The sequence below is a fragment of the Tiliqua scincoides genome, chromosome 3 (genome assembly GCF_035046505.1).
Source record: "Tiliqua scincoides isolate rTilSci1 chromosome 3, rTilSci1.hap2, whole genome shotgun sequence".
Taxonomy (NCBI): Eukaryota; Metazoa; Chordata; class Lepidosauria; order Squamata; family Scincidae; genus Tiliqua; species Tiliqua scincoides.
In genome coordinates, this window is record NC_089823.1 from 18,452,219 (window position 1) to 18,467,013 (window position 14,795).

Genomic DNA, 14,795 nt, shown 5'->3' on the forward strand with positions numbered 1-14,795 from the left:
GTAGTGTAGATTATTGTGCAAGGTTATACACAAGCTTGTTTCTGGTTGCAAAGCATTGCATATACTGCATTAATCTATGCACACATTTCCACATTGCTGGACGTACTTGCTTTCAATGCAGCACTAGGATTTTGCAAACCCAGTACATCAGATGCAGGCATCAAAATCTGTTTCTGCACATGGATTGCATTTGCTGGATTGGAGTGCTTGTGTATATATACTGGAGCAGCTCTTTTCTTTTTGTACATCTGTGTAAATGTGCTTAAATCAATAGGCTTGTGTGCGCAAAGAGTTGTGTGTAAGTAGATGAGTACATGCATGCGTACCTACATGTAATTATGCATGTAGGAGAACAGCCAACTAAGAAATTCAAGCACAAAAATATGTCATCATGCAGTTAGATCTCATTGCAGGCACCTAAGTTTTCAGTCCTTGGGTTATCTTGTTTTTAATGCTTAATCCCACAGTTGAATTCAGGGACATACATTGTGTTATTAATGATTAGTTGTCGTGGCACTTAGTTCTCTTAAGTTGAAAGGCCATGATTGACTCTACCAGTTACTATGCAACCTCAGCAAAGTTCAGTGGTCACTGGTAGAAGTTTTCCTCCTTGAAAAGAAAGAGGTCCTTTAAGTTGCAAATAGTATGACATAATTTCTTTTTTATCGGGGTGGCCTTGCACTGCAGACACAATCGCAACGCTCGTGATGCTCCAGCTGAATATCTATCAGTGCCATGTTGTTCTTGGTTCGACCCTTCCTCTTGAAATGACCTGCTTCAGGGATGAATCTCAGCACCTAAGGAAGGAAATGGATGGTTGGTCAGAACCATGTAGACAGAGGGAAGGACACTGATCTTATCTGAGGAGTGCCTTACATCCAAATTCTAGAAAGGCAGTTGGTGTCACCCCAACCATAAGGTTGTAGGTTTGGCCTGAGTTTTGATAAGGTCTGTTTTCGTCTAGAAAAGTTTACGGTGGTTTCTCACATTACCATTTCTACTCGAAAAGACATTTGATAATAGAGCAGGGGTGTCAAACATAAGGCCTGTGGGCCAAATGAGGCCCCCGGAAGCCATTTATCCTGCCCCATTATAATTGGGCTCTCCCAGTTTGATAATTGGACCCGCTCATATTGTGAAAACATGGACAAGATTTGCACATTTTCTCTTCTCATTTACACCTAATAAGATTCTATGTGAGAAGGAAGTGCTTATTTCTGACCATCCTCTGCTTAATGTTGTCACTTTCTGCCGAATGATGTCACTTCTGGCCCTCAGCAGGTACCATGAATGCTAATTTCGGCCCTCTGTATGGAACAGGTTTGACATCCCTGTGATAGAGTATATCTGTGTGCATCATTAGAACAATGCTTTGTGAGATTTTAGGGGATACATTAAAGAATGGTTAGCATGAGTTTCCAGAATTGGCATTCTTTGAGTTTAAGCCCTCTTCCCTGAGGGCTTTAGTAGTTAATATGAGAAGGGTGCCTCTTGTCTCTAGTCATGCATCTCGAAATGCTTGCCTAAGACACCATGGAGTGCATTGCTGACATTCAGTTTGAGTTGTTAAGTACAGTATTATAGGGCAATTATTTTTCCAATGTTATCTTTAATCCAAAGAACAAACAATTTCTAGGCTCTTAAATCATTGGAGGACAAAATATTGGTCAGAGTAAATGAACACAGCTTCCAGCAAGTAGAGGTGAGGCTTCAGCAATGTATAATTTGAGGGGAGGGGGCATGTTCAGGCACTGATCCTTGGTGTAAGGATGAAAAAAGTACACAAGAATGTGCCTTCTTTTCATGCCAAAAGTTGAAGAAGGGCTTGGAATGCCGTGTCTGTAGAATCAGTTGTAAAGAACATATATGGTTTGCAATTTATCCCCAAGAACAAAAACAAAATGACATTTATCCAACTCATCTGACAAGGCTAGCATCCACACATAGCACTATTGTGTAACTGCGAGAGTCCAAGTGCCCAAGAATCCCTGCTGCCTTGGTCCCCTGGGAAGGACTGACCTCCTTCACCCGGTGTAATGGAAGATCAGAAGATCATCAGGTGGATGATGTGGTGTTGACAGCGATTCCATGTTTTGACAGTTCTGGAAAGGGCTGGCTCCACAGCTGTAATCAATCAAGGCCAATGGGACTCTGATGGACACTTGAGCTTCATTTGACCTTGATGGGACTTTGAATGGACATGGACTGAAGAGATGGCTCAGCTGAGCCTAATTTGGACTTAACAAGGTAGCTCACAGCTGAGCTGCATTTTGGATTATGAGACATCCAAGGATAAAAGGCAGCTTCAGAAGGACCAAGGGTACCCTGACCCAGAGGGAGATGCTACCTGACCTGGCTTACCTGGACTGTGACCTGGCATATTGACTTTGGACTGTGAGTTGGCAATCTGCATTTATTGGACTGGGACCTGACTCTGACTTTTGCTTGCTGCACTTGTGAGTTTAACAAGGGAAACTAATCAGCCTGAAGCAGGCACAAGGCCCAGTGGGGAGGAGCTGTGACAAGACACCCTGTGACTGCTGATTAGCTCGCTCTCCCTCCCCTTACCTTGCCAGGGACTGTGGGGATGGATGTGGGTCTCTACTATGGAAGTAAGAAAAATAAAACATCCACGTCCTGCAGCAGCAAACTTGCCAAGGTAGAGGGTGGGAGATCCAGCAAGGTGGGGAGAGGAGAGGATGGAGCATGTGCAAACTCATTTTCAAAATCCAATTAATGTTAGGTGACTTGGGGAAAAAAAAACTAGAAAGTCTTTGTTAGGTGGATGTGGCTATTTCAAGTGAAAACTCACACAGAGGGATGACAGCTAAGAATTGGGCAGTATTTAAGCCAACAGTCCTGACAGTGTAGGGATTTTGTCTGCTCTGTATTTTCTATTAAGAAACATAAGCACAGTATATGTACTTTACTGATAACAGGAGAGAAATCAATTGGCAGACTCTTTCCCATCTAAGGCAGGAAAGCAGAGTTTGCACAACTGAGAAATTGGACAGCTTTACTTGCTGATCAAAGGACTGATGCTTAAAGTTTCAATCCTAGCCTCCATCTAACAGTCTTAGGGTCAGGTTTATTTGGCAGACCTGAAAAGAAGAAGAAAGAAAGGTCCCTCGCTGTGGTCACGGTATTTAGAGGGAAACTCTGTCTAGTTGAAATAAAGCTGACATTTCCAGATTATGGGAATGAGGCTTGCTGAAAGATCTAATTCTACTGAAATTATTTGAAACTGACCTGAAGTTATCGAATGTGAAGTCTTTTCTCCAGTGGGGAACAGGAGCCCTCTGCAGAGGCTCAAAATAAGTACAGATTAATGTTTTGGCAGTGGAACAGGTTGCTGAGGGAGGTGGTGGATTTTTTCTCACTGGAGATCTTCAAGCAGAGTTTAGGCAGGCACCTGCTGGAGTTGCTCTAGGTCAGGGGTGCCCAAACCCCGGCCCTGGGGCCACTTGCGGTCCTCGAGGACTCCCAATGTGGCCCTCAGGGAGTCTCCAGTCTCCAATGAGCCTCTGGCCCTCTGGAGACTTGCTGGAGCCCTCACCAGCCCAACACAACTGCTCTCAGCATGAGGGTGACTGTTTGACCTCTCCTGTGAGCTGTGGGATGAGGGCTCCCTCCACTGTTTGCTGTTTTACATCTGTGATGCAGTAGCGGCAGCAAAGGAAAGGCCAGCGTTGCTTTGTGCAAGGCCTTTTATAGGCCTTGAGCTATTGCAAGACTTTCATTTATATAAGTTCATCTTTAATCTATTCATTTATGTAAACTTATGTAAATTTATTCAAATTTTAAATGTAAATCAATTCTTCTTTTCTCTGGCCCCTGACACAGTGTCAGAGAGATAATGTGGCCCTCTTGCCAAAAACTTTGGACACCCCTGCTCTAGGTGGATATCCTGCTATAGGCAGGGGGTTGGACTAGATGACTTTGTTAGACCCTTCCAACTCTATGATTCTATATCTGGGATGGGGTGGTTTATGAACATGCCTGCTGACCCCATCTCAAGTTCCACATGTTTGAAATTAAATCCGTATACAGGTCAACACATGAGCTTCTCAAAGCATGAGGGACTAATAATAATACAGGTATTTAATACAGGTATTTCTATACCGCCTTTCTTGGTCCTCAGATTTCTCCTTAGACTTTATTCAAGGCGGTTTACATAGGCAGGCAATTTAAATCCCCATAGGGATTTTTACAATTTGAAAGAAGGTTTCTATCTTTCAAGAAACCACAACATTCAGATGTTTCTTTCTTGATCTGGTCGCACATTCTGGCCTCCATCCTCCCACGCTCAGAGCAGATGGAATAGCTCGGCTCAGCTTGTCAGCTGCTTCAAGGTCGCACGGTGCCGGTGGCCTCGCTGGCGACCTTCGGATGTTATCTTCCTATGACTGTGAACTCACAATCTGTACCCTCCATTTTACAAGTTACTGATCACACAATCAGAGCTTATGCATGCCTTTTGGGAGGCATCGGTTCTTATGCAGGAACATGGAAGTCGAGGCAGCTCTGACCTTGACACTACCTCTAAACGTTCACTGAATATGTACATTGAACTCTGGAATCACAAGAACACAGAACTACATGGAGCGAAAGGCCATTGACTCAAATCTTCTCTTCCATCAAAATCATGATATGCAGAAAGGCAAAACATCGCAGAAAGCTTCCTGAAGGGCACACTGTCATGGGTAATGCAAGTGAGCCATCCACATGCTACAGGGGAATGCATTCTTCCATTTCTTGCCTCACTGGTCTATTAAGGACCCAATCCTAATAGGCTGCTTTGCCATCAGAGCTCCTGTTCTGGTGGCACAGTGCTTTCTGTCATGGCAAAATGCAACACACTGGAGAAAAGGTAAGAACTAAAGAGGAAGGATGACTTTTTATGGTGTTTCCAATTGTATGGAAAAACCTAAGCATCTGTATGCATGCAGGGTTTTATTCCATTCAATACATGCAGGTCATAAGGCAGGGACAGTGGGCACAATCCTAATAGCCCCTTCATTTGAGCAGCTGGTATGTCTTTGAAGGTCTGAGCTGGAATTGAATCAATCATGTCTATGGAGCCACATTAATAATAATTGGATGGAAACTGCAACTGCTGGGCTGGATACTGTGTTTATAGGAATATAAAGGATTATGATGGCCTTATAAAAGATCTCAAAGCATTGACAATATATGGGAGAAGCAGACAAATGTGATGCTACCCAAGATTTCTGTCTTGTAACTCCACTGAAGGATAACAAGGGCTAGAGCTTGTGTCACTTCTCTTCAGGCAAGAAACGCTTTTGTTCTTTTAATGAAACCTGTATCACATTCCCTGAGCTTGTTGGGAATTTAGGTGAATATGGAATTATCTGGGTTCACTAAAAATGCTTGACAACAAAGTGTTTTCAAGGCTGTACACCAAGTAAAGGTTTCTGTAGGTGACAATTTATTTTCTGGCTTTTAATCCATAAATCTGCAAGAGGGATCTGAAGGCCTTAGGAGTAGACCTCAACAGGTGGGAAACCCTGGCCTCTGAGCGGCCCGCTTGGAGGCAGGCTGTGCAGCATGGCCTTTCCCAGTTTGAAGAGACACATGGCCAACAGTCTGAGGCAAAGAGGCAAAGAAGGAAGGCCCATAGCCAGGGAGACAGACCAGGGACAGACTGCACTTGCTCCTGGTGTGGAAGGGATTATCACTCCCGAATCGGCCTTTTCAGCCACACTAGATGCTGTTCCAGAACCACCATTCAGAGCGCGATACCATAGTCTTTCAAGACTGAAGGTTGCCAACAAAAAAATGTAGTGCAGTATAGATGACTGTAGTGTATATATGAGCTCATCTCCTGTACCTGTTCGTGTTGGCTGCCATCTCATCATCTGGGGCAAACAGCTGGAATGTTTTCTTTGTACATATATCTATTTCTTTTTTATGGGCACATATTTTTCCATAGTCTTTCGAGAAAGATACTGTAGTCTTTCGAGACTGAAGGTTGCCAACAACAATCCATAAATCAATAACTTTTAAGTGTTTTATGTTTGTAAAAACCCGCTTTATTGATGTGATACTTGGAATCAAATATTTTTAAAGTTAGTAGAGTTTTCAACTGAAGTGAATCTGAGAGTGCCTCCAAGTTAAGTTAAAAATATGAAAATATGGCAAAGAAATGGGAACAGGAATACATCTTGCAGAGGCATTATCTTGGATGGAGCCTGAGGGGCATGTGGCCTGGGCATCACGTGGGGAGGTGCATGATTCATTCCCCCAGGCTCCACCCAGTCCCTCTGGGTTCCAGGAGAGCTGCTGGCTTTGTCACGCCCTGTCCCAGCTCCTGTGAAGATTCCCAGCTTTCATAGGAGCTGGGAGAAAGCACGCAAAGCCTCATCCTGGGAAGAACTTCAGTTCATGTTCTCCCCAAGGGTGGGGCTTGGCTGGCTTCACTGCACCCTCTTCTAGCTACTGTGAGGGCTCCCAGCCTTCATAGGAGCCAGGAGGAGATACACAAAGGGAGTTCATGTTCTCCCTGAGGGTGGGGCTTGGGTGGCTTTGCTATGCTCCATTCTGGCTTCTGTGAAGGCTGGGAACCAGCTGCCTCTCACAGAAAACCAGGGCCGTGACATCACAATATTGCGTGACATCATGATGTCACTCCTCTGGCCACTGGGGTGAGGCATTATATCTCTGACATCTTGCCTGTTGCATCTTTTTTGTATGATACAGAGCAGAGCCCATTGGATGAGATTTGAGAGGAGGCACTTTTAAGGTGGAGAACGTATGCTGCCTTCTGGAATAGGAAGTCACTATTACCTTCAGAGACCGGGGAGGTGAATCTTGGTCTAGGGTAGGCGGGCAGTGGAAAGGGGATCAGAAAGAGGGGGATCCAAGAGACCGATCTACTCCCCATTCAAGGACAACCATCATGGGGACGCCCTGGTGATTATGGGCCTGAATATGGCAATTCTTCATGTTAGACTAAAAACCAAACAGCAGTAATTACTAAGCAGCTGAACTCATTTTGAGTATGAAGTCAGTCACCCCTTATGACATGGAGATTCCCCATGAGGCCCCAACAACATTTTGTCAAGCAGTGTGTTTTATTGACGTGAATTGGAACATACAATGTCAGTCAGTTTGTTTCTGGCTGAATTCAAAGTGCTGATTTTGATCTTTACAGACATAAATGACCTTGTATCTGGAATATGTTTGCAAAGCTCACATAATCTTTTCAAACAGTATTCTCTTCATATTAGTTTATAGGGCAAAATACGCCTAGTATCCTCAACAGGACCACATCTGACTGCTTCCTGTCTGATATCAAGCATTCCCTACATGTAGAAAGCTAACACAGCAAGAGGGTAGCTTCTATACCTTCCCTTTTTCTTGATACATTAGCTTTGCAAAGAGATCGTTACAGGAGCAGCATTGAGAAAGGCAGCTCTTCATATGCATTCTGAAGTGGTACAATCTCTAGAGAAGTGAACAAGTGAACTGAGTGCCCTTGCTAAACGTTAAATTGGTTCTAAGACAGGAAGGCCGCTAAAGAGTCCATCTCACCTGCTCTGCCCCTGCTGACAACATTTAAAAAATGTGGAAGAAAGCCAGTGAAGAATAGTTAGCTCTAGGACACCGCGAAATTAAAGGACCTTGCCTAGGAAGAATGCACTGGACTCACATCAGTTTCGTCTTTGATGTATCCAATATAGATTTATCTTCACAGCGCCTATTAATACTAATGTCTAAATCTGTGTTCATTGTATTGTTAATTCATCCCTAAAGGATACATTTACATTTAAATTTACAAAAGCCAGGTCATTCAAAGCTAAATCGAGAACATTGTCCTTAATTAATTCCGTCCCCGAGATAAAGAGAATGGAAAGAATTAATAGCAATGTGGCAGAGCTGTTGAGTTAATTTTTTCTCCCTTTTCTCATTCCAGTGGCTTTTCTTCTCTCTCTCTCTCTCTCTCTCTCTCTCTCTCTCTCTCTCTCTCTCTCTCTTTTTTTTGCATGGTGCTGATTGGCCCACAAATCTGTAATCCTGTTGCGATACCATGCAGCAGAACCTTTACATTTAGTCAAAATTAACATAAATTACATGCATTTCTGGGTGTGGGATCCATAAATTGGATTGATCACATCCATCAGATGTTCAGTGGGGATGGTGGCGTAGCTAGAGGGGGGTGCAAAGCATGAGCAGGGAGCCTCACTGCAGAGTGCAAGCAGCCCCTCCCCTTCAGAACACCATGGAGGTGTTCACTTCTGTTTTGTGCCCACTGCCCAGAATGACTCTGAAGGACAGGAGCCACTTACATGCTGCAGTGAGGCTCCCTGCAAAAATTAGTGCTTTGCACCCCTGTCTAGCTATGCCACTGGGTGGGGAAAAGGGAGCAGGGGCCAACTGAATCCAGTGTTACCTCTATTTCCCAAAATCTGATTGCTGGAATTGTAGCTTCTTGCATATCATGCAATCATGCATGCATGAAGGGAGTTGGGTGGGTGCCTCTGCAGCATATGTGACCTTGATCCTATGGGGGACAATGGAGAAATGTTGCAAGAGTAATTAAAGAGAGTAAAATACCTCGTGATATTTTTTCACCAATTTGCCTGCTGTGCACGTGCAGGATTTCCAGTTTGTAAAGCCACAGCCACAATTTCCTCCACAGCGTTGGACGAGCAGGCAGCGTGGAAAGAAGACGACATTGGTCAGCTTCAGCTCCTCCCGGATGTTAACGGAATAATTCCTTGGGGTACAGCTGTAACGTTTCACCTCTTCGTTCAACCTGTCCAGGTCAACTAGAAGGGGGGGGGGGGAGAAGAAGAGACATTTCATTGTTAAGAAGGAATGTGATCTGTAGGTGAAGCCTATATTATTTTTAATTTTTGAACAGCACACAGTTAGAGCTAAACTGGCCCAGTTATGGCTAAAAATCTCCAGTGAATAATTTTAGTTCTATGGGGGGTGGGAATTGGAAGGCAATACGAAGGGAGGGGGGAAGCTGGCCTTTTTGGTTACCAATTTTTCAGTGGTTGCTCCAGTAGTGTAGCTAGAGGGGGAGCAAAGCACTAAGTTTTTCAGGGAGCATGACTGCAGAGAGCAAGCGGTCCCTCCCCTTTGGAGTCAGTGCAGGCGGTGTGTGCAAAACGGTGGCCTGCCATTTTGCAACCACTGCCTGGAATGGCTCTGAAGGGGAGGAGTCACAGTGAGGCTCCCTGCAAAACTTAGTACTTTGCACTCCTAGCTATGCCACTGGGTTGCTCAGTTTTTTCCCCTTTCAGAATGCTCCCTCCAATCAAGTCTCTGTCATGTAGTGTCATTCTAATGGGGTGTTGTTGTTTTTTTTGGAGAAAGGTGATCTTTGGGGGAGTGGGGAAGTGAATACTGGAGGGGGCATTTTAATGATTTGTATGGAGAGTTGAGTAATGGGTCAACTTAGCTGTGGCAGTGACACATTCACCTGTTGGCTAGGGCTTTTGAATAAATAAGCCAATATTATATGGGGCTTGTGTATACTCTGATTGCATTCTGCTAGTAATATTAATATTCAGCTTGGAACACACCATCCTGTGAACTGTCATTTTCTTTTTAAAAGAAATCAAGTTTCTAGCTCTTAAAGCTGCCAACGGTCTTGAAAGTGTGGGAGCAATTCTTAATGAACTCTCAGACTCTATGGGAAAGCTAAGCAAGATTTCCATTCATCTAGCTCAGGGGTACCCAATCCCCGGCCCTGGGGCCACTTGCGGCCCTCAAGTCCTCTCAGTGCGGTCCTCGGGGAGCCCCCAGTCTCCAATGAGCCTCTGGCCCTCCTGACATTTGTTGGAGCCCACTTTGGCCAGACGCAACTGATCTCACCGTGAGGGCGACTGTTTGACCTCTCATGTGAGCTGTGGGATGAGGGCTTCCTCCACCACTTGCTGTTTCATGTCTGTGATGCAGCAGCGGCAACAAAGGAAAGACCAGCGTTGCTTTGTGCAAGGCCTTTTATAGGCCTTGAGCTATTGCAAGACCTTCATTCATTCATATAACTTCATCTTTAATATATTAATTTATGTAAACTTATGTAAATTTATTCAATTTTTAAATGTAAATTCTTTTTTTCCCCGGCTCCTGACACAGTGTCAGAGAGCTGATGTGGCCCTCCTGCCAAATACTTTGGATACTCCTGATCTAGAGCTTGGGCTACAGCACATAGCATACATAACTTTTTCAGTTCTGCATAAGCATACATGTAGCATCTCACTGTAAGCATGCTTCGCTCTCTTCAAAAAAGTACTATTGCCCCAGCTGTAATCACAAAATCAATGGGAGTTACTAGTGCATCCAAGCACTGAAAGAATGGTCTTTTTTTTATTTCTTTGCTTTGACAGATTACATTGGGTTCTCTGTTGTCATTCTTCAAATCCACTAACCACACAGACCTCACTCTTCAAACGAATGCCACTTCTCGGGAAGAAGAGTTTCCTAAGTTGGTTCCCCTCTCATGCGGTTTTCTGATTGTGGTCATATCAAAAAATAAAAAATAAAACATCAGTTCTCAAAGTCAGCAACTGAATTGTCTGGTACCTTCCAAGAACAGTGGCAAAAGCAGTCACCTGGGTCACCTGCTCCTTAATTTGCCCTTGGTGCCCTCCCATTAATATGATCTGGGCAACCTGTAGCCACCGAACATATTCTCCATAGCCCTGGCTAAAGAAAAGTTTGCTAAGCCATTTAGGTGGGTAAGGAGAAGGAAAATCTATTTATTTATTAAAGTATTGATATATCCCAAAGTAAAAACACACATTTAAAACAAAAATTTTAAAAATGTGAATCTAAAATTAAAACCAATAACTGAAAACTCACAGCCTGCCAATAAGTTGACAGCCAAATGCCTACCAAAATAAGAGCCCAATTCTATCCTCCCTCTTTGCTTGTGCAGCCTTCTCAAAGGACCTTCTCTCTCCCTCCCTCCTCAGGCTGTCTTCTTTGTCTCTCCCTTACTCAATGTCCTCTCCTCTTTCCACTCACCTCCGCACTGTCCTGCAGCCCCTTTTGAGGGCTCATACCAGGTTCAAGCTGTTATGTTAAGTTGTTGAGACATACAAAATTATGCAGGGGATGGGCAGCGTGGATAGAGAGAAGCTCTTTACCCTCTCACATAACACCAGAACCAGGGGACATCCACTAAAATTGAGTGTTGGGAGAGTTAGAACAGACAAAAGAAAATATTTCTTTACTCAGCGTGTGGTTGGTCTGTGGAACTCCTTGCCACAGGATGTGGTGATGGCGTCTGGCCTGGACGCCTTTAAAAGGGGATTGGACAAGTTTCTGGAGGAAAAATCCATTACGGGTTACAAGCCATGATGTGCATGTGCAACCTCCTGATTTTAGAAATGGGCTATGTCAGAATGCCAGATGCAAGGGAGGGCACCAGGATGAGGTCTCTTGTTATCTGGTGTGCTCCCTGGGGCATTTGGTGGGCCGCTGTGAGATACAGGAAGCTGGACTAGATGGGCCTATGGCCTGATCCAGTGGGGCTGTTCTTATGTTCTTATGTTCTTATCATTTGTTGTTGATGGACCATAGAGGCAAGTGGTGATGATGTCATCACCAAGCATCCCCATGGAGGTTTGTAGCAAGCCTTGGCCTATGATGGCTTGTCCCATGCCATAGGGAGATGCAGCACATGACAGCTTGACAGCATGCTTGGAATCTCTATTGCCAGTTTGAAATTTAGGAATTTAGGAATTTATTATATAACCATAGGTCATTACAATGTATGCAAGCACATACTGCAATATACACATATAAAACAGACAATAGCATTACTATTGCCAGTTCGGAATCTGGGAACTGTATAAACTCCACAAAACTCTAGTTCTCAAAGTTTCCATTAGCAATGGAAACTCCAATATGCTCAGAAACCTTAATTACAGATGAAAATTAGATAGCTGGGATGAACCTTCAGATTCCACCAATCTTAGCTACCTATTTCTCTCTCCTCTCTTACAATTTGTTAAGTTTGGAGGAGTGTGGGGAAAGTGCATGACCAATGGGGTAGAGGTGAAACTAGGAACAGAAGGTCATGATGGAGGAGTAGCTTTCCTGTATGGGGTCTCTCCAAACTCTTGGAGAACTCTTGGGTGGCGGGGAAGAAAAATAATTCCTTTGAGTTTTCCAAGTAAGCTAATTATGCATTAAGTCTTGAAAATTCCTGTTAGAATCAAACCTACTGTAGTAACGGCCATGTGGATTTGTAGTCTCCAGAAACCCCTTTTAAAATGATATATAAGTAAAATGGTTCCATTAAAATAAGTGACTCAAATCGCAGCGTTTTCATTTCAAGATACACTTAACCAAAGAAATCTGCACAACAGTGATGTCCTAAAGTTGGGCCAGTTTCTCAGGCAGAAAGTTTCTCAGGCAGAAATATTACTTTTTTAAAAAGATTGAGAGGGCTAGAATTTTTAGTGGAATTATAACTGTCCATGTGAAAGGAGCACAGTGGCTCATATCAGTTGGCATGCCAATTACCTTGCAGGAGGAAGGTCAAGTGGTTGAAGCAAGATGAAATTACTGCTGTCATAAAGGGGGCACATCTCTGGTGATGTCAACTGAATAATGCCAGTGATGCATCTGGCTTTATAGAACTCCCATGTCACTTTTTTTAACAGAAAGGATTGAAGCTGGAAAGCTGGTTCAGTGTGGGTCAAACATCACACAGCATTTAACACACAGTGACTGTATATATGTGTGTGCGAGAGTGGCATTGCTAGGGTTGTGTGGGGGGTGTGGGCCACACCGGGTGACATGCACAGGGGGGGTGACTCACACTGGGGGAGGTGACATGCTAAAATCGCGGTCGTTAGGAGTAACCCCATCATATTATATACTGTTGGATGCAGAATTTCAAGCGAAATGTAATGCAAAAAACCAGAATGAAATATCTCCTTTCTAACAAAAGTTATGGCCAAAAAAACTGGAGAACAAAAAATGCATGGATCCCTATGGAAAGTGAAAGTGAGCCATATCACGCGTTTACTCGCGAGTAGGTGAACCTGCCTTAGTGCGTCGGAAAGGACAGGCTGAGAGGAATCCAACGACTCCAGAATGGTCCTGATCCAATGAATGCGGCCCCAAAAAACACCTGAGAAGGAAGTCCCTCCCTCCAAGCAGATGAATGTATTGTGCCCTATGGAAAGCAAAACTAAGCCTCACGGTCATGTTTACTTGTGAGTAAGCAAACATGCCTTGGCTGATGTGGAAGATCAGGTGAAGGAAAGTGCAAGGCTACCAGAATGGTCCTGATCCTATGCACCTGGAGTTAAACAAGTGCTCCAGAAGGCAGCCTCCCCCCCCCACTAATAATGATTAAAACAGAGGCTTCAGCTGATAAGGTGAACCTTTTTGAGATTTGCAAAGCCAGGTGGATCCTGACAGGGAGCTGGTTTAAACAGAAGTTGTTAAATTGAACCAGGCACTGGGTGGAACTGAAAACCTTACTGATTGGGGGGGGGGGGGGTCTTATTGCAGGCAGGATAAAAGGAAATTCACTTGGTAGAACAGGGCTGGCTTCTGCTTATTTAATTATTTGTTTTACTTTAATTATTTATACTTATTTATTTTAATTTGCCTGATGATGTTACTTCCACCATGACATCACTTCTGGTGGGTCTTGGACAGATTGTCATTCTAAAAAGTGGGTTCCAGTGCTAAAAGTTTGAGAACTGCTGCAATAAGGTGTTGGTAAGTTGACACCCTTGGGGGGGTGACACCACTAGTGATCAAAATCACTAAAATCACAGTTTGGAGGAATAATACCAGCATGTTATATATCAATCAATGCGTAATTTCATGCAGAATGTGTTCTATCTTTGTTCTATCAAAAGGTACAGCCAAAAAACCAGTGGAGGCGGAGTGATGGTACATCACCACACCCACCACCTGGGGTGTTGCCCTGCCCACTGCATGGGGGGTGACGCACTGGCATTCTGCACCGGGTGACGCGCACCCTAGTGATGCCACTGTGTGTGGGGGGAATCATTACAGCCCCATATAAAGCAGTCCCATCTTTCTTTGGGCACATGCTGACACAGAGAAAAACTAATGTGTGAAAAGGCAGCTCCCAGATCGGATGGTAATTTTTGCTACAGCAAAATTCTGGACAACCATTGCCTTTGTTTATTTGTTTGGTTTTGCTTAATAGCACAGCTTTAGTACTTTCTATCCTTGCTGCTACCAATAAAGAGCAAAAACTACCAGTAATCATTTTTATTTAACTCTAGCTTTATCACTACTCAGGATGTAGTTATCTTATAAAGTTATTGGGAAGAGCTTATCTTTTCTGAACTAGTTAAATCAGCATGTACAGAGATATCTACAAATATTAAAAGCACATCTTTCTAAAAGCTGACATTACATTAATCACATGGAGTTCATTTCTTTAAAACATTTTTACCCCACCCTTCCCCAGACAACAGGGCACCCGCTGATGTCAGTTTCAGAGTTTCCATAATTTTGTCTGCCAGTAAAGGTTGATGGTTTGTATGCTGTAATTTTTTTTAGTTTTACTTATTAGATTTCTAGGGCTACAATCCTAACCACACTTTCCTGAGAGTAAGCCCCATTGAACAAAACAGGACTTACTTCTGAGTAGACCAAGTCAGGATTGGGCCCAAAATCACTTTAGAAAAAAAAAAAATCATCAAAGCAATGATATAGGGACTTTGGGATGCATCCATGGCAAACCAAGCAGCAGAAGTAGCAGTGGCAAAAATCTGTTGGCCAGCTCTTGCCACTGGTCCTTTTGCAAAGGTGTT

At 43.7% G+C, this 14,795-nt stretch overlaps 1 protein-coding gene across 1 annotated transcript in view; it reads right to left on the reverse strand.

Moving 5' to 3' along the window:
- Positions 1-266: 266 nt before the first annotated feature.
- The window catches only part of PDGFD (platelet derived growth factor D), a 168,401-nt gene continuing 153,872 nt past the window's right edge, over positions 267-14,795 (reverse strand). Inside the window, exons 7-8 of the mRNA XM_066619548.1 lie at positions 8,578-8,792; positions 267-797 (exon numbers count right to left, since the gene is read on the reverse strand). Coding sequence (XP_066475645.1) covers positions 663-797; positions 8,578-8,792 — 350 coding nt within the window. The 3' untranslated portion in view covers positions 267-662. The remainder of the gene's footprint in view (positions 798-8,577; positions 8,793-14,795) is intronic.